Below are 23,524 nucleotides of genomic sequence, written 5' to 3'. Positions count from 1 at the left end.
CCCCGTCGGCTACGATGCACTTGTGCCAGCGTTTGATCTACCTCTTGAATCTTTTCTGGAAGTCGGTTTTTGGTGTAGCCATTATAGAGCCTCCAGCGATTTTTGCATTTTTGTCCTCCACACTCTCAAAACGAATTCCTCGTAATGGTTTTTTGAATCGATAGAATAGGAAGAAGTCACATGGTGCGAGATCAGGTGAATTGGCCGGTTGTTGAATAGTATTGATGTTGTTTTTGAACAGAAACTCACGAATAATCAACGCATTATGAGATGGCGCATTATCGTCATGGAGAATTCCCGAGTTGTTACCACACAAAGCACAAAGGTCTGTTTTTGCGAAACAGCTCCGAATGATATGCTGGAGGTCTCAGCTATCGTCCCTTATCGTCAATTTGCGATTTTCGATCAACAATTGTCGGATTTCATCGACGTTTTCATCAGTTTTCAATTTCGATGGTTTTCCAGGACGAGAATCGTCAACAACAGCCTCACGACCACTTTTAACGCGTTCATACCACTGGTACACCTGTGTGTTCGATAGAGTATCGTCACCATAACACTTTTGCAACATTTTTAATGTGTCTAATGGAAAACTTAATTTCATTTCCGCAGCAAGCAAATTTAGCAATGTAGCTTTGAATCTATTGTAAAAATCGCCACGACGTCAAAACTTAATGTAAACAACTCACTGCTATAAACGTAAATAACCAGCTGGCAAGCTGAAACTTGGTATATGCGTCCGTAACAGTGCTGCCACATAAAAAACACAAAAAAACAGAATTCAAAAACGGCAAGCTCGCGATTTATAAATTAAAAATTCCGGTTATTTTTTATAATGGTAGCATTTGTTGCAAAGTGGGCTTTTACTTTTATCACACTTGTGATCGACCATCTCCCATTTAAATGATTATGAAGCAAACAAAAAAATCATCGAACCAATCGAGCTGAAAGCCAGTGAAACTGATGGAGGAATGTTGAAACCTTTAAGATAAACACAACGCTTGCCTTTGATTTGATTGAAAAATGTCGAATTTATAGTCGAAAATCAAAAAAAAATCTAAGGGTAGGCTATTACTTATGCCGGTCAGTGTACTTCCAGGAGAGCAGCAGCGCTTGTGATTTTTCTCAAACACGCTGGACTGGGTTCTGATCACCAGTTGCTTGAACCTCGGGGATCGGTGACATCCTTTAGATAATAGCGCCTCAAACCTCCTGTACCTGTATCATTCCCGCATGCTGCATGCTATCCCTATACTTACATCGTTGCCTGAGGTATCCTCGACACCGTTCAGCCGGAGGGCCGATTTGGACTTCTTCTGCAGCTCCATCTCTGCGTTGGTGAAATGAAAGCGCCAAGGGAAATGGAAGGGAGTGAAGAAGAAAAAAAAGAAGCATAACATTACTATTCCGTACAACTTGCACCCGCTCTTAATAACACACCACCCCCTCTTCGCCGGGATGTTGTTGGGGAGGAGGGGAGTAATGTGCATTCCAGCGTGACCCTGAAACATGGTTTTAAACTTGCTGCATTGTATCTCCATCAACTCCATCTCTCCAAAAATAAAGGCTACCACTGACCACCGTTTGTAATCCTTCCTAGTATGTTGATCGCTCTCTTTCTCTCTCTCTCTCTCTATCTCTCTCCCTCTCTCTCTCTCTCTCTCTCTCTCTCTCTCTCTCTGGGGCATATTAATGTCTCGAGCTAGCTGGGTTGGGGTGGTTCAGGCGGATCTATGCTCTCTGCGAAAGTTGTTCTGATTGCTGGCGGTGGTCCAGCACATTCGACAGACGCATGGGACGAAGTTGGAAGAAGACATTTGAAATAGCCACCCCTAAGCGATAGTAACAGGGGTTGGAAGGGGGAGTAGGTGTAGCTCGAAGCATCATAAATAAATTGGTCGAACATTGCTGCCAGGTGCGGCTGCTGCCGACGGTAAATCCGGGATCTGGAGGAGGAGGTGCCAACTGTTATGATTCATTATGATTACCGCTCGGTCCTATGATGCAAAGAGCAGGAACGGGCGAAATGTGTGAATTGTTGTCTCATTGATTGGGGGAGTGTTGCAATATCCTGCTCACCCCTCCCTACTGTTCACTTCGACCGATTCGACTCACTCTTGCAGTCAAGTGAGCTATGCTGGTTACAGGAGCGCAACCACAAGTAGTAGCAATAAGGCTTCCGCGTTTCATCCGTACGATAAGCATTTCTGGCTGTAACAGGTGCGTATGTGTGTATATAGATATTGGTGAACGGAGGGTTCCCCTAGCGTCTTTATTCGCTTGAGGTTAAGAATAGACTACATAACCTCATTTTCTTATTCTTACACGAGCCGAGTATATCTGGTTTTTGCCAAACCGGCAAGTTGTTGTAGACCGTGCCTAACTGTGTGTCTTGTGAATGCACTTTCTTCCAACTCTTTCGTTATATCCCTTATAAATCTCCCACCATTCTGCGGCCACCCACAAGCGAGGTTCACTTTGCACACGATAGAAAGTGAAAATGCTCTCGTGCTCATACCGTGAAGGGATGTGACGCGCGGTAGGAGGAGTGCTATTCATTATTTGGGCATGAAAGGAGAATGATTTTTAATATTTTAAGCGGCAAACCATATACCACGTCAGAGAGCAGCGGGGCGGACGGGTCTTACGCCTCCTCCCGATACTCACGCTGGTTCCACCCTTCAGTACAGTCGTGAGAGTAGTAGGGTAGAGCGTGGGGAAGTGGTTTCAATTTCCAAACAAACGGAGACTGCCAGAGCGGCGACGACGTGGCGACCCCACTACTACTAATGCTGGTTCCCTTCCCTTCTTCTTGATGGATTTTTCAACAACATCATTCAAGGGACAAGGCAAAAAAAAAATAAAAAAAAAAACACACACACACACACCGGTCCTGACATGCACTCTCGCTGTTCACGTGCGGCCGGTAGGTATTAGGGATTACCCAGCAGCTTCCCTGGGCCCGACAAACGGTGGCAGCGAGCGTGACGTACGAGCGTGTAGCGAACGACAAATACAAAACTGGAACGAACTGGAAAACGGTTGAAGTGGGTGGCTTTCCGAGCAGCACCACCCCACTCTACTCGCACCCCTCTCCCTCCCCCCTCTACTCATTCACCAACAATTACCGCTTCACGTATGAGCCACCGGCCTGATTGTGATGTTTGGTTCGGTTTGCTCGCTGATTCGCTTGAACTTTCTTCCTTCAGCCAGCGTCCGCGCGCACCAGGCAGACTCCCCAATTTGTCTCTAGGGTGTCGTTTCGCGCCGCTTCCATTCCGATGCCGGGTAAGGAATGGGAAATGGTGTACGAAAAGGAGGGGGGCGCATGTAAGAAACAAAGGCCACAAATAACGCCACTGTTGTTCAACATTTGTTTCACGTTTTTGCTTTTGTCCTGTTCTGTTGGTTGTATTTGTTGTTCGCTTTTAAATCATTTCTTGTTTTAGGGAAAACAATGGGGGGGGGGGGGGAGGTAGAAAGAGGGGTTGGAGGGTGGGTGGCAAGTTGGAAGAGAATGGCAAATCATCCCTTCACCTCAGCGCCTCATTTAATCCGTGGGCCCATTGTGTCCCTAAAATTTTATCTTTTCGCAATTCTGTTGTGTGCATGTGTATGATAACAGCAGAGAGGACGTGCACACACATACACACAAACAAATGCGCGCATATATATATATATATATATATATATATATATATATATATATATATATATAAACGGGCGCGTATATATATATATATATATATATATATATATATATATAAACGGGCGCGCACGCACACACACACACACTAGGAGCTGCACGTCATGCAGGTCGCTTGTCGCGCGCGCTGTTTTCGTGGCTTTAGGTGGCAGGAAGACAAGAGGAAGGGGTGGGGGGCGGTGATAGGTTGGTGAAAACCCCGGTAAAACAATTAACCCCTGAGGGGGTGGGGGGTGAATGAGTGACAATTTACAGTTACCGACGAGATACTACGGGGTAGGGTTGAGCAGAGGAAATATTCTTTTCCGGCCGGACGCCGCACCAGGCCGCGCGCGCAATCTTAACTCGTCCGCTGGCCAACAATCCCCACTTACCGTACAGCCGGATCGTACCCTCCGCGTCGCCGATGCTGTTTTTCGAGATGCACTTGTAGCCGCCCATATCCGCCTTGTGCAGCTTGCGGATGACAAGCGTCATCTGGACTGCATACATCGAGCTTTCGTTCTCGTTCATCAGGTAGCGCTCATTCGAGATGATCATCTCACCTGGTGAAGGAAAGGTGGAAGGTGGAAGAGAGAGAGAGATGCAAAATTGGGTGAAACGGAAACGGCAGTAAGATGCAATGAAACACACATACACACAAACACACACACACACACACACACACTCGCTGAATTCTGCTACGGGCACACCTGGTCCACGCACCCGATTCACCTTTGATTTCACCGGTTTCTGGTCCACTACTTCGTGTTACTACTACCAGCATGCGGCCGCGGTGACTTAGTGGCCGAAGCAAAACAGTGTTCCCCGGATCCCCCAAACAACAACAAGCGCGCGCGCGGATGCACTGAACCCGTCCCTACTGCCACCCCGACGGACCACCTACGGCATAAACCACCCCTGACATTGCTTCAGTGTGTGACACACAGGCAGAGTGCCCCGGCTACCTTCTGCATTATCGATCTCTGCGCAACGCTGGCGCTGGCATGCAATCGAAGTAGTACACAGCCGCTGTTTGGTACCATGGGTGGCGCATGGGACCATAGCGGGGGAGGGGGGACGGATGAAGGGATGGGGAGGATGGGTTGTTGGTGGCTCGACGACTCGTGAGTCGTCCGGTAGGTGAGCTGACTCAGAAATTTATTACATAAAGCAAAATAAATTATCATCCTCGTGCGCTAACAGCGAGCGCACCGCTAGTGTGCGTGTGTGTGTGTTTGTGTGTTCGTGTGTATGCTGTTTGTGTATGTATGTGCACGTGCGTGCATGTGTGTGTGTCACATTGAGATTCTGTGAAAAAGGGGCGAATACTTGGGCGTTGGGTTGGCTCGCTCGGCTGGTCAGCATCGGTTTTGGTTGCCTTTTGTGCGTGTTCGTACGGGCATACGGCGACATTAATGTTAGCGCGCTCGGGCAGCCTGCTGCTGCCAGGTGCCGGGTTGTGCTAGGGGTCTAGCGCGTTGTTTTGCGAGAATCCCATGGCGAGGAGGTATCCTTTCCACCACTCCGGCACTCGATTCCGGCTTCACCTGCAGTGTACGCGCGCGCGCGCGTGTGTGTGTGTGCGTGTGTTGTCAGCACGTAACAGCAACAGCAACATCAGCAGCACCCCCGCCACGGTCGTGTATTTAACGATATCCAAGTAAATACACAACGTTGCATAATTAATAACAATTTGCAAGCAATACCGGGTTGCTGCCACCAAGCTTACAGGTGTGCCGGCCGACTACTACTCACTCCCGCGAGCCGGTGATCCACGGCCACGGTCACTGTCAGTAGGTGATGGAATGGTGGAAAGGGGGTTTGTTTCATTTTTTAATCCGCCTCTCCGCTCCGCGCCGCTAAACTGCTTCCACAGCAAGATTGCGCGAAGATCGATCGCGAAAAAAAACGGCAAAAATTGCATCATTACTATACCAACAACTTATAGATTAGAGTAAAATGGAGTACGAGCGCGCACTTAACTTTCAGCGTACTGTAGTTCTCTAACGAAGGTTCGTCCCCGATAGCTAGACCAAATGGAAGTATGGGTCTGTAGCTTTAAAATGTGGAACAGAAGTTTTTGATCACGCTCATACATTTAGATAAAAATGCATATTAAGCAAACATAAACAATGCGCACTTCCCTACCCCACCATTGGGGAAAGGGTGGTGGTGCAAGAGTGCGCGTCGTTCTTCTCTGCGGATGTAATCTATTACATATGCATATATGTATGGTAAAAAAAGTGGTTTGTCTTTGAAACACACAAATTTACCAACGTTACAATTTCATACTTTTTTTTCTCTATGAGATCTTTTGATAAGTATGATAGGTAGGTTGATTTTATGGGTACCATATAACTTGAGGAATATCTGTTTCAAGACAGTTTTCTGTTTTAATCCACACAGATTACCATTTTGAGACAAATAATTCCAAGAAATTACATATACATTCACTTACGCCTATTTTCGCCCTAACTATGAGTGTACACTCTTGCCCCATAGGATCATTTCTGAAAAAGTGTCAAATGCATAATTTTCCGTTTGTCGTTTTCCAGAACGAGGGCTATACTAGTTGAATCTATGCCAATTATGTGTCCTTGGACGCTTTCAAAGGTTTGATATAGGAAATATTCACGAAGCGAGATACTGTTTCCAAAAACTCATTAAAATAATATAGAAATAGCAGACTATTTTTGCAGTCCAAACCACAATCAAAATCGCGTAAGATGTGGTGATTTCATGAGCTTTCAAACCAGTATAGATTGTTGCTAGAATCGGTGATTTGCCGTTTTCCGGAAAAGCCTAGTGCGCACTGTAACCGTATGCGCATTCTTTTACCCCACTTTACTCTATCCGTGTTTTATGTACGAGATTGTGCAACTTTATTAGCAATTTTCCACTGCCTTGAGCAGAAAACGACCACACACCCATACACACATCTGGTCATGGAGAGAGCATGTCTTCGACTCTGTTCGTTGGTGTCCAAACGTACTCGTTCCAAAGCTCCAAAGGATTTCCGCGATTTTTTTCCGTTTCGGAAACACTTCCATACCTTTCGATAAGATGATAAGAACTTACCGTTCTCACGTTGCCAGTAATTGATGGCTTTCGGAGAGGCCTCCACGTTGCAGATGAGCGTCACGTCGGTATTCAGTGGTGCGCCGACCAGCTGATTCGGCACCTGGATCAGCGGATGGACTTATGGGTAAGGGAGGAAGAATCAGAAAGAAACAGGAAGCGAACTATTACTAAGGTGCATCGAGAATTGTTTTTTTATAATTGTTTAAGATGTAGAGAATGGTCGATCACAAGTGGGCCATCATGTCACAACACGAGAACCCGAAACCCGGAAGAGCTGCATGTAGCGCCTTGCGCATTCTCATTCTCCCTTACGCCGCCTGCTGTCACTCACACTATCGCCATCGCCGCTGTCGGTTGCCGCTCATTCACACTAGAGCACCACCACAACACCACTGAATACCTTGCGCCTCCACTGGGTATCGGTTTTAGCATATCCTGTCGTGTGTGTGTGTGTGTGTGTGTGTGTGAGAGAGGGTGCATGTTTTGATTACAACTACCTTAGCCAATGCCAATTGGTTGTATCTGACTTTTCAATTCTACGAGTCCTATACAACTGGTGAGGTTGGGGTTTGCTGGTGTCGTCCATCTTGCGGATAATGGTGGCCTGTGGGACAATCGGGCCCGTACCTCGGGCAAGCATATCGGGATCGAAGGATGATGCTGCTAACGTTGCGCCTAGTAGAGCTGTGTGCATGCTGGCATGGTTCTTAGAAGAAAAAAAACGAGATCCACCCGAAAATCGGAATTCGTGGGTTTTGCGTAAGTACCTCATAGCGCACAGCGCCGGTCAATCTATTAGAAGGGCTAACGGCCAGGTTCAATGCTCGGACAATGTCTTGAATCCAATAACCTAATAACATTTCTCATCATTTCGATCCAGCGTACGGCAGACACCGGCAACGGCAATGGCATTGGCAGCGCCAACAGTTTTAGTAACACCGACCAACATTTGCATAGCAATGCTCTCTCTCTCTCTCTCTATCATTTATACAGCAGAAAGAGAGAGAGAGAGAGAGAGAGAGAGAGAGAAGGAAAGTGAGAGAGAGAAAGCAAGGCAGATAGTGTGGCGTTTGCGGTTTGAAGCGGTAGTACCAGCGGTGTACCAACTTCGACACCATGCACTCTTCATCCCCCTTCTCCCTTCCTCCATTTGGATCACATTTCCAACATTCCAAATACCATTTAGGTGATATTTGGGTCCGATGTACGATGAACGATGCCGATGCTGATGCTGATGCCGATGATGACGATGGGAAGCAGACCCGGAACGGGGTTTTCTGGGTTCCGGGGAGGGTGGAAGGAAGATGGAAGTTTAGTTTGTAGTACTCTCTACGGATTTCAACCAGCAACCCCAATTAACCTCATACGATGCTCGAGCTCTTCCTTTTTCCCCCCTCTCTGTCTCTCTCTGTCTCTCATACACGTGCTCTCTCTGCTACTCTCTCAAACACATTTTGAGAATTTTGAGTCTTTTTGGTTTTTGTCATCTCGAACTCCAGTACTGTGTCGCTGGTTGGAATGTGTGTTCGAGTGAGAGAGAGAGAGAGAGAGAGAGAGAGAGAGAGAGAGAGAGAGAGAAAGAGAGAGAGAGAAAAGAGAGAGAGAGAGAGAGAGAAAGAGAGAGAGAGAGCAGTAGTTCGGTTGACCTCGCGGTTCGAGTCTCGGTGATGATGTGGGGACAAAAATTTGTTCGTTCGAGGTTCGAAGGGGCCCTTAGTGGGGCCAGCCTTTCCTCCTTCTTTGGAAGCTTCCTCACCCCTACCTGACTTCCGGAGCGCAAATGAAACTTACGCAATGGATTCAATTGAAATTTCGCACTATGCACACATACTCCCTCATTCCCCTCTCCACTCATTCCTTACTTCATTGGTAACCATAGACTGGGATGGGATAGGATCTAGGCGACTACCTCGGCCGAGATTTCCGGTCATGAGAGTCGGGTGACAAACTGGCTGCTCCGGTTGTTCCGAAAGATTACTTCTTGGTAACGAGCGGAGTTCGATTGCCGAATCCCCTTCTATGACGTTGAGGACGATTTGGTGGTTATGTAGAAGTTTTTTAAAGGTACTCTTCATAAATGTTTTCAATAGATAGATTTCTCACTGCACGCTCGAGCATGCGTGTGTATGTGTTTGTATGCATGTGTGTTTGTGTCGCCCACACTCGCTATCGCTATCACTAATTTGCTTGGTGTTAACTCTCTACAGAAAGAGATGAAGAAAGAGTGAGAAGGACAGAGAGAGAGAGAGAGAGAGAGAGAGAGAGAGAGAGAGAGAGAGAGAGAGAAAGGAGGGGACAGGGCGAAGGTGTGTGGGATGCAAAGGTGAGGCCACTTACAGTGTACTTGCAGTTTGAGCCGCTTGCTCACCGACGGCGGGACCCCGTTCGAGGCGATGCACATGTAGGCCCCCATCTCCGAGCGCGTCACCTTCGTCAAGGACAGTATCTCACCTTCCACGATTGTCGCTGGAACGGCAGACAGGAAAACAGGGTGGTTAGCGATGGACGATGACGCAGTTGCCCCCCATCCACTACCGCTCTTCACACCCAGGGGTCCCAAACTCGCGGCCCGCGGCCCAATCCGCGGTGCATATCGTGTGCTTAACTCTCGTATGGATGGGACTGGCCAGACCTTTTCCATTTTCATTTGTTAGTCACATATAGTTCTATTATTTGCAGAGATTTGCCCTAAAACTTTATTAGCTTTCAATTGATAACACTATTGTTTAAAAAAATGTCCTTGAAATACGTGAATTTTTTTTTGCTAAATACCCTTCGAAACAAAGGATGGGCCTGGCGAGACATTATGGCATTAGCAGCCATAATCGTAGAGAGATTATGGCATTATCATGTGTTTGTAAAATGGTTGAATGAAACAATAAAAGAGAGAGATACGCTTTTTTAGATAAGTTATACAAAACTTTGGGTTTACCTCACATTGAGAAAAGTATGAATAATATACGAATTATCGAGCATTTGCAAGTTCGCTCAGTGATTGAAGCATTTTTCGGAAAACAAATCAATCTTCCAGCAAATGTTGTGGCTACACAAATCAGCGGCACCGATAGCAAACGAGACTGCCGCCTTTTTTTACACGGAGGTGATAAGTTAAGCCGTAAAACTAGTTTTTTCAGCTCTACGTGCAACTCGCCAGTCAGTCACCAACACTCAAAAGTCCCATATACTTGTTTTTATCGGGCTCAATATCAATGAAGATGTTTTTATCGGCTTTGTTTCATAGTAAAACCAATTGAAATCCAATTTTATATGCTTCAAACTAAATTTGCAAAAAATTGCAAACGTTCCAAAATAAGAGAAGATGTGTCTTTTTCACGATTTGAAATGTTTCAGGCCATATGTTTGACTTTTCATGTAGTTGCGGATATGCTAAACACACATGGAAAAAAGAGAGAGTAATTAACGTTTGCATTAAAAAAAGAGACAAAATCTGAATGATGATAAGAAAAAAACTAAGACTAAGATATTTGAGATCTGCATCAAAATGCATTTGGAAGGTAATTTTACCATTGTACTCGTAAAAAAATTTGAAACCTCTATCAGTTGAACTCTAAAAGTGATGGCGAAAATAGTAAAACTATTCCGTTCTGACATTTGCGCATTTAAAAAAAGGTAGTCCGCCGCACCGGAAATGAGCATCATATTCAACTATGTAGATGCCGGGGTCCTCTGTTACGGCATCTACAGCATCTTGGCACTAATGGACAACAATTAGAGCATCGAGAGATGGTTCGATTCCGTATGGCCGACGCTCTGAGCGCCAAGAAGCTCCAAAGGATGCGGAAGAAGAAGACCGACAGAAAAATGACTACACCGCTGCGTGCGATTGTCCGATAGGTCGGTACAACTAACCAAAACATGCAGAAGTACCTGACTAACATAGACATATATGTCAGGAAGCGGGAATACCGTTCTCTGGCGGGATCTAGCCGGATCTGGTACTCGAAACGATCGATAGAAGAGATAAAGTGGTTAATATCGATATGGTACCCAAGTCGATGAACCCGCCCAACGTCCACCAACTGCATCCCATTGAAAAATTCGGTTCAAACCTAAATCGTTGCATCTATTGCAACAACTTTGTGGCAAAAACGGAGAAGGAATTATTCGAAAAAGCACAGAAATATCTGAAAAACAAGTGTGCAAACGCGTTTTCGACCTTCATGTCGAAAAATCCAGCTAACTACCGGAAGGGTGCTCGGATTGGCGCAATCAGAATTTTGTGTGTGTTGTGAATTTTGTGTGTGATAAGGTTATCTTACAAATGCAGTTTACAAATCTCAATTAATTGGCTTAGTTTTTTCTTATCAGCATTCAAATTTTGTCTCTTTTTTAAATGTAAACGTTATGATTGACTTACAGGTAAAAAGTGTTTAGAACGCACCATATACGCTCATATGAATACGTGTGAATGCATAGGGGTCTGGCCAAACCCACCCGTTGGTTCGAAGCGTATCGAATTATCCGTTGGTACACGGGTTAAGGATTAATTTTGATTTAATGACTGCAGTGACAGCAGCAGTGTTCGTACGAGTTGAAAGAAATAATAATTCGTTCGCTCGCTCGCTCGCTGACTGACTGTTACTGTCCACTACGGGGCTTGAGATCCCTGCTCTGCACCTACCCTTCATCTTGCCGTGAGTCCCGTTGCGGGCGATGATTTCACGGCCATCCTCGCGGCGCCACACGATCTTCGGCTTGGGGTAGCCCCGGGCTTTGCAGATCAGCTTGGCCGAACCGCCCTCCGGTACCATCATGTCGCCCGACGTTTCCTCGTAAATGATGTCCGGTGGTATGACCACCTCCAGGAAAGCCGTCTGGCAGTAAGCGGCGAGAGATATAAGCGTGTCAGCGTGTACCGAGAGTAGTCGTTGGGTCAGAGAGCAAGGAGGGGGATTGGTTTGCTGGATCGTCACAGGGCTCACCAGCGATACACGTACCTGCATCTTCATCGGGTCCGTGTTCACTTGACACATGTACACGCCCCGGTCCTCCATCTTGACGTTGCGTATGACCAACGTCCAGGTGTTGTAGTCGTTATGCGTAACCGACAGCCTCCCATTGTTGGTGATGACGTGCTCGTGGATCGCCAGTATTGCCTTCGCGTCCGCCTTGATCCAGGCGACCTAACCAACGGTAGCGCCACATTGATGATGGGTATGGTGTTGGTGATGGTAGCGTATATTTGAGACCAGCAGTAGAAACAGTTAGTTCACACAACAACAAGGACTTGGCTCGGCTACGGAATTGGCTAAACATGAAAAGGCGAACACACAGACACACACACACACGCGCGCGCGCTCGAGCACAACAGTATATACATACATCGGCAGGCAGCCCCACACACGCGCAGTCTTTAGTCCCGGAGTAGGACAAAGGACATCACGCCTTATGGCGCGCACGTTCATTCAGTCGTTCATTACTTCGAGCACACATTCATACACTTCCTCCTCTCTCTCATCATTCATTCACACACAGAAGCACATATACGGACTAAGAGTAATGGTAGGAAAAGAAAGGTTCAGCCGCGATCAGCCAATCCGCCACATCCGCCACATCCGCGATTACCAACCGTTAGTCCGGTTTTTTTCGTTAGTTCGGTGCGATCGGTTGCAGCTCAATTGCGGACTTTTCCGAGGTGCGGTGGTGGCCTAGAGGGGGTGGCAGGTTCGCTGAATAGCATGAAATAGAGGTGCAGTATACTAGGTGCAATGCTGGTATACAAAGCGCTGCTATGAGTCTGGCTACGCGGCGACGCAGCATGCATTGCCTAGACCGTGCTCGCTACGGGTAGGGGGAATGCATGCAGGGGAGGTAGTGGCGATCGTGCAATCGTGAGGTGCGCCTGTTAGCTAGCCGCCTTGTAAGGCACTGTAAGGTCGGAGCATGCAAAGAACATCTGATCTGACCGTAATCGTGTAAACAGAGTTCTATGGGGGGTGAGAAATTGCGTGAAGGGTTGAGGATACAAAAAAAAAACATTGTGGTGGTGCTACCAAAACCCACAACACAAATATTACAAAACGATCGCATGGTGTGACGGGCGATAAAGCATGCAGGCATGCAGCAACGCTTATAATGATCGGCCGGTGCCCCCGGGTACAGCTACGAAGATCGTACTGTACACTGTGTCCGGGTTTGGTGCGAGGAACTCTCGAACAATGAAATATAGCACAGTATCCTTGAGACCTTTGACGTGTGACGTGGGAGTGAGAGGATGGCAGCGTTCGCCGCGACACCGAGATCACATTCGGTCCGCCGGGGGTTGTTCTTGGAAAAGGGGTTGGGGGGGGGGGGGGGTGAGAGTGAGGGAGGCGGAGACTACGCGCTCCCGCGAGGAGGACGCGTTCGCTTACACCAACCAGACCAACTGTTGGGCCGTTGCATAGGGGAGGCTTACAGCTACTTGAGCCTGAATTCAGTCTATTCAGATGGCCATACATAAACCAATCTTTGTTTTTGTGTGTATTACGCTTGTTACAGCAAACTGGAAATTGCTCACTTTAGTCCAATATTGGCCCCTATTGCGAAAAAGTCGATAACGTTATCGATCGACAAATTAATCGACTAGAATTTGCATTGCGAACGCACTCCGTTGTTGGTCGTTTCAGATGTAAACAATCGATATCGATTCGATAACGCGGAGCTGCTCGAAAGCAGGCAATAAGTCAAAAGTTTTTTAAATTCACAGTTAGTATAGAAAATTTTGTGGAAATGCTGATGATCTGATGCTGATCTGCTGTCTTTTTGTTTAATTTTATAACCTTAAAATTTATAAATTTATAACCTTTTATAACGTATTTAATGTTTTTCATGTTCATTTTCATGTTTTTTGGTGATGTATTTTAATATTCCTTCTCGATATTTCGATCGAGAGGGGGGATCTGGACGTTTACGCTAGCGACGGGTCCTCTGGTAGCTAACAGAAACCGTGATCTAAGTTTTGCTAGGACGATGTGGTGCAGGTGTCTGTAGTTTTCCACAGTTAGCTCCGTGAAGCTTGCGGGCGTTTAGAACTGTTGACGACGCCGAATTTGAATGGTGATTCTTCCGACGGTGTTCCGACGCGATTACTGGAGCATTAAGAAAGCCAGCAATCGCCGTGTCACCGCATCCAAGCATCCGGTTGACTAATCGCGAAGGTTCTACGAACAGCCGCATATGCGCAATCAAAAATCGATGCAGTGTTAAGCTTTGATTGGTTTTAAAAATGTCTGCTTTTTATAAGAGCTTTTCGAGCTGCTAAATTATAGGAAATTTTTTTTTATTGATGCGAAAAATATTTTTTAACAAGGGGACAAGACAGGGAATATCAAATAAAACATTTAAGAATGTTTTCCTTCATCCTAATTTGCACTCAAATGCTTCAAAACTACCATCTCCGAACCAAAAACAGCGTTGAAGGTGAACTCTATCGACGCTATCGACTGCTCCGGAGCAGTCGATACTAATCGATCGATAAATGTGCGTTCGCAATGCCATTTTGTCGATTGGGATTGGGTCGTATGGGATGACAGTTGGAGCCGATTATTTCCTTACCGATCGACAAGCGGCTTTACCGATCGACAAGGAATGAACCAAAATGAACAAAAGTTCATCTCTTGTCGATCGATAGCGTTATCGACATTTTCGCAATAGGGGCCAATGATACAGTGAAATGCATGAAAAATAACTTTAAATATATGAGCATACACCTTTTTGAAACAAAAATCGGCTGGCCCTATGCTGGTCTCTGGAGTGGCATTAAATAGAATATGTTAGTGGTTTTGGAATATGTGGTTCTTAGTGGAATCCGCAATCAAATTAAAAAAAAAACCCCTTGCCCGATACTGTTCCACAAACACACGACGTTGCTACTGCTTTTTCAATTGAGGATTTACCCCAGCACGGCTATTGAATCCATCTGCCTTGGCCAGGGCACAAGCTATTCGGAGCATGTTGACCTCTTTTGTCTTCAGGACCAGGGCTACACTAAGGCCACATGTCCCACACAAACGCTGCACTGCGCAGTCTAGCCGGTATCGTGCACAGATGTAAACAAACCCTTGCGACCAATGTGTCAAAAGTTGCCTCCTGGCTTCGGGTGGCAGTACGGAAAAAAAGGAAAACTCTTCTTTTCTTACCGCGTCGCAAACGCAAAGTTTCTGAACCGTACGTGGAAACGTTGTTGTTAAACAAGCTAAGAAGAAGAACATGGTGCTGGAGTTCTACGCGGGAGTGCGAATACATATTCGATAGCTGTATATTTAGAGGGATTTAGATTAGATACGGATACGGGTATGTAGTGCAATATAATAGTTCAGAATAGTGCATTGGTGCTCAGGATGGTATACTACGGTGCAGTTTCTGGGTTTGTTGTGCTGTGTTTGCTTGAGAGGGCAAAAAAAATAAAAACACATCATTACTGGGAATACTGGTGCTGGTGCTGGTGCTGGTGTGATGTGCTGAAACAGTGTGCAACTACCACGCACACACACACGCACACACACACACCTATACGCCACTAAGTGCGGTGCGCTGCGGAGATCTATGTGCGTGCGGAGGTGAAGTGCTCAGGAAAAAGGCGGACTGCATATGGTGATGGTGCTCAGGTGCCTTTAAGGTGCTTTGGTGCATAATAAGGTAAAGATGAAGGCTGAAATCTGGGGTGGGGGGAGGAGTGAGGGGGGGATGAAGGCAAGGGTGAAATGGGGTTGACGGAAAGGCGGGAGATTATCGTGGGATAATCACGGGCCTCGGACCTCAACACTCCGGTTTACTCGCACTTTACTGCTTTGCAGAATTTTGCGTTCGCACTTTCGCGGAGTAGTAGCGAAGCCGATGTTGATTGGGGGGGGGGGGGGTGAGATTGGAGATAGCGGGAGAGGGAGAGGGCGTATTTTCAATCAAAGTGGCAGTGGAGGCAGTTGGTTGGTTGGGGATTGGGGCTGTTCAAGGAGACAATTCTATATTTCATTGCAGAACGGATACGTACCCGAGCCGGAGTTGCCTCCCCACTCACCCGATAACCACCGAGATTGTTGACGACGCAGGTAAAGGTGGCATCGCGTCCTATGGAAGAAAAGAGGGCGAGAGAGAGAGAGAGCGGGAGAGAGAGAGAGCGAGAGAGAGAGAGAGAGAGAGAGCGGGAGAGAGAGAGAGCGAGAGAGAGAGAGAGAGCGTCAAGGAATGGGAGTTCAGCGGAGTTAGGCTAAGGGATGTGTAGTCGGTTTACCTTTCGCCACCGTTACGTTCTCCAGTGGGTAAACGAAGTCTGGTTCGAATGCTGACACTGAGCAGCCAAGCGAGGTTGTGTTGTGATGACAAGCGATAAGTGGCAGCACAGGAAGGGAAACAAGAGTGACAGGAAGAAGACATGTTACTATTTCGGCTTTCGGCTACCACAACCCAACACCTTTACACGCCCTTATACTCCGGCCCGCTCTATGACGTCTCGAGCGTCCTGGAGCCAGTTGCCGTGTCCCAACAGGGAAAAAAAAAACCCGAAATGGGAGCTCCTGTAGGAGGAGGAGGAGAAGGCGGAGTGGACCACAGTGGTGGTTTGCGCCCTTTGTCTTATCTTACCGTTGGCCAGGAGCGCCGCTAGCATTATGTACAGGATAGCTACAGGTCGAAGGTATTGGTAACAAAAACATATACTGTTAGAACTATTATGATTACTGTTGGACGCTGGACGACTACTGCGAAGACAAGGAGGCTGAGAAGCGTTACTGGGCACTGCGTCCGCGTCCAGCGTCCAGCATGCCCGTGCCGATCGGGACCGGCCGATCGGTAGCGGTTGCCGTAGCCCGGGAGGCCTCGTCGTAGCCGGCACTGTTCTGTGTTGGTGCCTGTGGGCTCCTGTGGGCCGCCGCTGGTACGTGGCCGCCACCGCTGCCACCGCCGTCGTCATTCGTCTGCTGCCGTTGTCGGCTGTTGTGCTTGTCGTGATACGTAGCCTAGGTAGCGGCTGCGCGAAGAGCTCGCTTTGGAGCAGCTGCTGCTGCTGCTGCTGCTGCTGCTGCTGCTGCTGCTGCTGCTGTTGCTACTGCTGCTGCTGTATCGATGCTGGCCGGGTGAGATCACTGCCGCCGTGTCGCATACCGGAGGGCTTCGATGCCTCGGCTCTTGCTTTGGTTTAACTCTTCCGCTGGCGCCTGCTTCGGTTGCCTAATCTCACAGGTTTGGTGTAACGTCCGTTCGCCCGTCCCCCGCATGCCTTCGCGGCGTTTCGCGGATCCACGATCCTCGGCCCGATGCTCGGTCTCCGCTACACTAGGACGACGACGAAGGGCACTGCAAAGACAGCACTAAGAAAACACTCGCTGGACTTGCATTACTTACAATCTGCTTATGCTGGGTCTGCTCGCGAGGTGCAGACCAGCGTTGGGTGTGAATCTGGACGCTTAAGCGAGAGCGAAGGATTTTGAGATAGCAAAAAAAAAAGGGGGCAAACAGTTTTGTGCCTCCAGTCCAGCCCCAAGTCCACCACATACCTATCAGTTTTTTTGTCAATTCATGCCTCGGTCGGCCAGCCATAACCGAAACAACAGCTAGAGACATATGTTGCCGACCGACCGATTCCTCGCCATTTCGCCTGTCTGCTGTGGGTTTTCTCTTCTTTTTTTCCCCCCTCTCTTTCTCTCTTTATCGTCGAAGACGAACGACCGTATGGGTTAACCATCATCCCCTGCCCTCACTCACTCACTCACTCGTGGCTCGTATTATAACACTCATCTTCTACAACACTTTGCTTGGCCACTGCCTTCGCTGGATGATCAAATAAACATCCCCCACGACAGGAATGTAGCCTAGCATGTTCCCTCCCCGTTTCCTTCCCTACTCCGTGCGAAAAAGAACGGAACAACGGAAAGAAGGTGAAGGTGAAGGGAGGACACAAAATCACATGAGGCAGGTCACGAGCCAGTCGCCTGTCGACAGCGTGGGAGTTAGAGAGGAAAAAATGTATAAATAAATAACGACCCAGGCGAGAGCACGGTGTCTACTACTGGCGCAGCTACCATCGCCTTTTTAGAAGTTTTTCCTCTTTTTTTTTGTTTTCTTTGTTTCTTCATTTCCACTCGTCCCGTCCCGTCCCGCCCCGAACCCGCTCCGCCACTTCGCTGGTTGAGGGGTTTGTGACGAGCAGCAAAAGCCGAAAACGGAAAAAGTTCTCCGGCGAGTGGAACGCAGCGGCAGAAAAGGAAGCAGGGAGGAGGTTTTGGAGGAGGGAGGGGGGGGGGGTGGTGCGATCGTGAGGTGAGAATTTATCAAAAAAGTTTTCCATCTCAAGTGCCCCGCATTTGGTCAAAATTGGCCTACTAGGGAAGAGGGTTGGGTGGAAGAGAGAGAGAGAGAGAGAGAGAGAGTCGCAACAAACTTAACCCCCAACCCCCCAAACCCCCCAGTCACCTGCTCTCCCGTAGCCTGCCACACAAACACCAACAACCTCAAGCGATGTATTTCCGGTGAGGTGGAAGGGGAATCGAAAGCTGGGTGAAGTGGGGGTGCGGGGGGTTGGCGGTTGGTCTGCGAGGAAGGAGGTAGTGGGTGGAAGGAAGGAAGTTTCCCGAAACTGTAATGTAATATGCAATATGTTGTCCTCAGTGGTCTTCTTTTTCTTCCCCCCCCCCCCCCCCCCCCTTTTTCCCCGGTTCCGGTTGCCCGCAACATCACTAACCCTCAGGCCATGGCCGGGAACATCCGGGTCCGGGATATAGATATCGTAGCATGTGTCGCGCGTGCTGCGCTTGCCGGGATTCATCAGGAGAGGGAGGGAGTGGTTTGAAGGAGCGGAGTAACAGCAGCAGCAGCAGCAGCAGCAGAGGACGCGCGCGCCCATGGTACCACGGGGCCAGCAATCCGGAAACGAGCAAACCGATTATGGGGTGCTTATTGGTTAACAACGCCTGCTGTTGCTGTGAGCCAAGGAGCTGCTGCAAGCAGTACTGCTGCAACAACAACATCTATAAAAACGACTACTATTGCTGCTGCTACTACTACTACTACTACTACTACTTCTACTACCGCTAAAGATGCATTTTGGGGGGAGGTGGTCTTCGGCTGCAAGTGTGCGATCTAAGATTTTGATCCAGGTCGTGGAGTTGACACGAGGCACGGTCGAGCAGCTACATCGATCATCGGATAGCTGTTGTGCTCATAGGATGACCAAATTTAATAACAACCTCAGTGCAATCTTCTCGCTACCTCCTGCTTCTTGCTTCGCCCCCAATCCTCGGACTACTACCACTTGCTGCTGTGGAAATCGAAGCCTGGACAGCTGTTGGCCGGCGAGTGCTAGCAGCACGTGTAACGGTCAACCACGACGACACTCAGAGCGCGGGTAGCCAAGTTTAATAGTTTAACACGGAGCGCCTTTTGAGCGCTATCACCACCACCACCACCACTACCACCGCAGAACATCTTCTCATGGCTGTGTGCACCGGCGCTTGACCTTGCACTGCACTGCACCCCCGTTCTGCACCCCCGTTCCACAGGGTGGTTAGATGTTTGACACGGCAACAAAAGAAGGAGGAAAAGAAGTGGCGAAATTGGTGAGGGGAAGCAGTATTCCTCCCCCCTTCCCCTCCCCCCCCTTCCCCTCCCCACCGTCTCCTTACAACCCTTGTGTCACGTTCGACTGCCAGGAGAGGATAGCTTTTATGGTGCCGGTTACCGGCCATGGCACAACTTTAAAAATAGCGCAACGCAAGAGGATGGAAAGTTTAACTCCCTCCTCATCTCTTCCTTTTTCACTTCCTTTTGTGAGGGTGTGTGTGTGTGTGTGTGTGTATTTTTTTTAATTCGTTTCCGCCAAACTTTGAAGGAACGATTGTTGGAGGGGGGTGGGGGGGTTTAGAATATTTTCGAATAATTTGGCAGACGCCGACGCCGAACGCGACGGCCGAACGAATCAGTCGGTGGGTCGGTCGGTCGGTCGGTTGGTCGGTCGGTCGGTCGGTCGGTTGGTTGCTCGCTGGAGAGCTTGAGCGCACCAGCATAGCCGGTCCGGTGACAGTTTGGCAGCGCCGGCATGCATCGTACGAAAAGCATCGTGAATATTTTAGCGAGGCGAGCACGTCTATCTTGATTCACGGCTAGCCGTCCGAAAATATTCCGTAGCACCGAAAGCACCGGCGTGTAACGGGCAGATGATGATGACAGCTGAATAGGCTAGACACCAAGCTCCACACTCCCGCTCCTTTGCCCTTGCGTATCATGCATCCGTTTGACAGGCAGGAGACGCTGGAGATGGGAAGGCAGTCCTTAACACTCCGTGCTCCATTGATACTTCATTGTAAAATTATTTTTCCAGAAAGAAAGAGAGAGAGAGAGAGAGAGACTGAGAGTAGGAGAGAACCAGAGAAGGAGAGGAGAAAAGGAGATGCTACTTTCAGTTTGACCCTTGGCAAGCGGAGCCCTTTTCAATAAATACATTCTAACATGCCCTCCAGTGCCTTCAGCGTCAGCGTTCGAGTTTCACTTGCTGCGATGCTGATCTCATGATTATTATAGGATTATCCGGGCGAACGCCAGAAGCATAAATAAATGCACACACACACACACGCGCGCGGGCGCGGAACAAACGAAAGAAAACCAAAGAAAGAAGGAAGCGACGGAACTGCACTGCACTTGCACTGGCGTGGGTTGACATCGTCTCGAGTGTGCTGTTCTCGATTTCAGTTCACCGGACGCCGTCAGTGTAAGTGTATGAAGGAAAGTTCCTGGAAATGTACCGTTCTCGGTGGCATGTTTCAAAAGAAAAAGGAGAGAGAGAGAGAGAAAGAAAGAGAGAGAGAGAGAGAGAGAGAGAGAGAGAGAGAGAGAGCTTGCCGAAAACAGAAAGGGCAACTTCTTTGCTTTCCAGTCCCCATCCCCACTGCATTCCATGTCATTCCATCTCTACGTTGTGGTGGATGGAAAGAGTTGGATGGGGGGGGGGGGGGGGGGGAGGGAGGGGGGAGGACCCTGGAGGAAGTGTCTAGGAGCTCGCACCGTCGCTGCTGTGGATCCCCTGCTGGGTGTCGGGAAAGGTGTGGAGTGTCGCTAACGCTCTTTGCGAGAAATTCGTCTTCCGTAAGTGTTTTAAGTCTCCGGCACACTCCGTCTTCCTTCCACTACCCTTTTGCTCTCTCTTTCCTGTCTGTCTGCCAAACCTTCTACTGCTGCTTACTTTCAATGTGCTGCCTTACACGATATTAGTTTTTCGCAAGATGGAAGCAAATTCCGGCACTCAACGATACCGAGAGGAAGGAAGCAAGGGCAAGGTAAAGCACGCAAGGACACGGAATCGCCATTGACTTACGATGGTAATAATAATAATAACAACAGATAGGAGAAAAGGAGATGGGTTATTTGGCTAGCTGGCTGGCTAGCTGGTTGGTTGTTTTGCCAAAGTATTAAAATGAATCATTCACTTGCGAGCGCACGCACACGATGCTTGGTCGCGCGTATTCGCATACCCAACGCCCCAACCAGTAACGCCCGATGACCCGGCATGATGCGTGAGTGCGTGCGCCAGTGCCTAAACCACCGGCATCTGCATAATGTGGAACCCAACGTAACGTTCCCTTCTATGTCGCTGTTTCTGCCTCTCTCTCTCTCTCTCTCTCTCTCTCTCTCTCTCTCTTTCGATCTCTCTCATTTTTTTCTATCTCTCTCTTTCTCTCGCTCGCTCGCTTGCAGACTTGCTCCCTTTCTCTTACGTTCATATCATGCTCCTATCTGCGTGTCTGTCACACCCGGCATACCCGACCTTCGTCCGTCCATCCCCTACAACGTGAGGGATGCGTGAGGGTGGAAGGGGTGGGGCTTGAACCCCCACGCAGATGGTGGGCAAGGGAGAACCGAAACCGAAACAAACAACACAAATTACGGAAAATTTAAAAGAAGACGGAAAGGAAGCAGCAGCAGATGGGACCTCAAATTCCAGACTAACGCCATTTTTGCTTTCCGGTTGCGCAACCAACCATACCCCCCCCCCCCCTTCCCCCCTCCCCCTTCCACCCTCTTTGTGCACAAGTGAGTGAGTCGGTGAGGCTGCATTTTTAGTGGCGAAAGTTTAATATTTAATGGTCATCTTCACATGCAAATCCACCCCTCCACCCCCTCATACAGAAACACACACACACACACACACACACGAGAGGTTGCTACGGACGGAGCAGGAAACGCGTGCTTCTTACATTTCATTAAAGCACTTCACGTGCTTCCGGTACCGGTCCGGGCTCCATGTTTGGCCCTTTTTCATGCCCTCGCACTCAGAGAGGTGCCAAAGGGGAGGGGGGGGGGGGGAGGCCTCTTTTGCCAAGTGTGAGATGTCAACAGATAGACCTTCCTTTGCTATTAATTTTCTGACCCCCAAGTCCCCGCCCCACCCTTCTCCTTTTTCTCTCTCTCTCGGTATTTTGTGCACAGACCGGCGGAAAAAAGGACCGACGAAGCTAAAGGATCTTCGTAGAATTACCATCCTGACCCTGGCCGCGCAGTAATAGCGAAGCTTGAGGTAAGAACAAGGAGCATCCTGATGCGCATAGAGCTAAGACTGGGTGCTGACGTTTCTTTCTCTCTCTCTCTCTCTTTCTCCCTCTCTCTCTCTCTCTCTCTCTCTCTCTCTCTCTCTCCCTTTCTCTCCCTCTGTATGTACTTATAGTGTTGCAAACTATCATCTCTTAAAATACAAGATAAGTGACAGTTCGGTGATGGCGAAGCACTTGTCAACATTTTGTGCACAGACCGTCGGAAGAAAGGACCGTTAAAGTCGAAGGACCTGAACTGAATCATCAAAGTCGTGCGCTTAAGAAACAATCATTGCTCATGACCGCCCACGAAACACCTTCCACTCTATTTTAAACAAATAATAATATTTTTTTGTAAAAGCACACACCGTCGAAGGTGCCAAAGTACAGCAGAGCAGCAGAGACAACAGACATCTAACAACCGCCCTCAGTCGCCTCGACGTAAGCCCGAAGGGGATCGAGGCCGTGTCGAAGAGCAAGGAATGTTTTTAGCGGAAAGGACCTGGGGTGAATCCTGTGCCGTAACGCCTGTGGAAGATTTTTCAACCTTGCTTTATAAAAAAAAACACACACACACAAACACACGTGCGAGCGCGCACATCAGACATTCAAGGATTACTACCGCGTATTGCCACTCATTACATGGGGCCACTGCGGTTGGCCGGTCGGTCGGTCGGTCGGGCGGTAGGAGCGGTGTGGTCGCTGAGTGTGTAAAATGCTCGCATAAATCTTTATGAAAACACATTTGACGTGCAGTACACCCCGAGCCGTGGTAGGCAAGCTCACTCCTCGCATTCAATTTACGCGCTGCGCGCTCCGGAATGCCGGTCCAGGGCCCAGAATTTTATTGTTCGGTACTTGGGCACCGCACCAAGGGCGGCCGCCGGAAATATGTTTAATCAAAATAAAACGATTCCCTTAATTTATTCGCCTCCCTGAGGGGCACATAGACACAGCCACAGCCTGCCATACACACACAAACACAAACTCATACACACACACAAACACACACACACACACGCACACACATCTATCTATCTATCTATCTATCTATATATATATATATATATATATATATATATATATATATATATATATATATATATATATATATATATATATATATATATATATATATATATATATATATATATATATATATATATATATATATATACTAGTTGACCCGCAAACTTCGTTCTGCCACTCGACTCTTGAAGCCTTCTTGAATTTTGACTAC

General features: G+C 48.1%; 1 protein-coding gene across 3 annotated transcripts in view; it reads right to left on the bottom strand.

The window, feature by feature from the left end:
- Positions 1-23,524, bottom strand: part of LOC125956744 (protein amalgam) — a 40,460-nt gene that overhangs the window by 1,605 nt on the left and 15,331 nt on the right. For 2 of the 3 annotated variants that reach the window (XM_049688933.1, XM_049688942.1), the window contains exons 3-11: positions 16,352-17,076; positions 16,002-16,058; positions 15,762-15,838; positions 11,728-11,913; positions 11,412-11,604; positions 9,107-9,235; positions 6,767-6,886; positions 4,081-4,251; positions 1,260-1,330 (exon numbers count right to left, since the gene is read on the bottom strand). In XM_049688933.1, coding sequence (XP_049544890.1) covers positions 1,260-1,330; positions 4,081-4,251; positions 6,767-6,886; positions 9,107-9,235; positions 11,412-11,604; positions 11,728-11,913; positions 15,762-15,838; positions 16,002-16,058; positions 16,352-16,679 — 1,332 coding nt within the window. In that variant the 5' untranslated portion in view covers positions 16,680-17,076. Of the gene's footprint in view, positions 1-1,259; positions 1,331-4,080; positions 4,252-6,766; positions 6,887-9,106; positions 9,236-11,411; positions 11,914-15,761; positions 15,839-16,001; positions 16,059-16,351; positions 17,077-23,524 lie in introns of all 3 variants that reach the window. The other variant, XM_049688925.1, reaches the window with a different exon arrangement.

This window comes from Anopheles darlingi, chromosome X (genome assembly GCF_943734745.1).
Source record: "Anopheles darlingi chromosome X, idAnoDarlMG_H_01, whole genome shotgun sequence".
Taxonomy (NCBI): Eukaryota; Metazoa; Arthropoda; class Insecta; order Diptera; family Culicidae; genus Anopheles; species Anopheles darlingi.
Note: the sequence above shows the minus strand (reverse complement) of the source record. Positions and strands in the feature narration are given on the sequence as shown.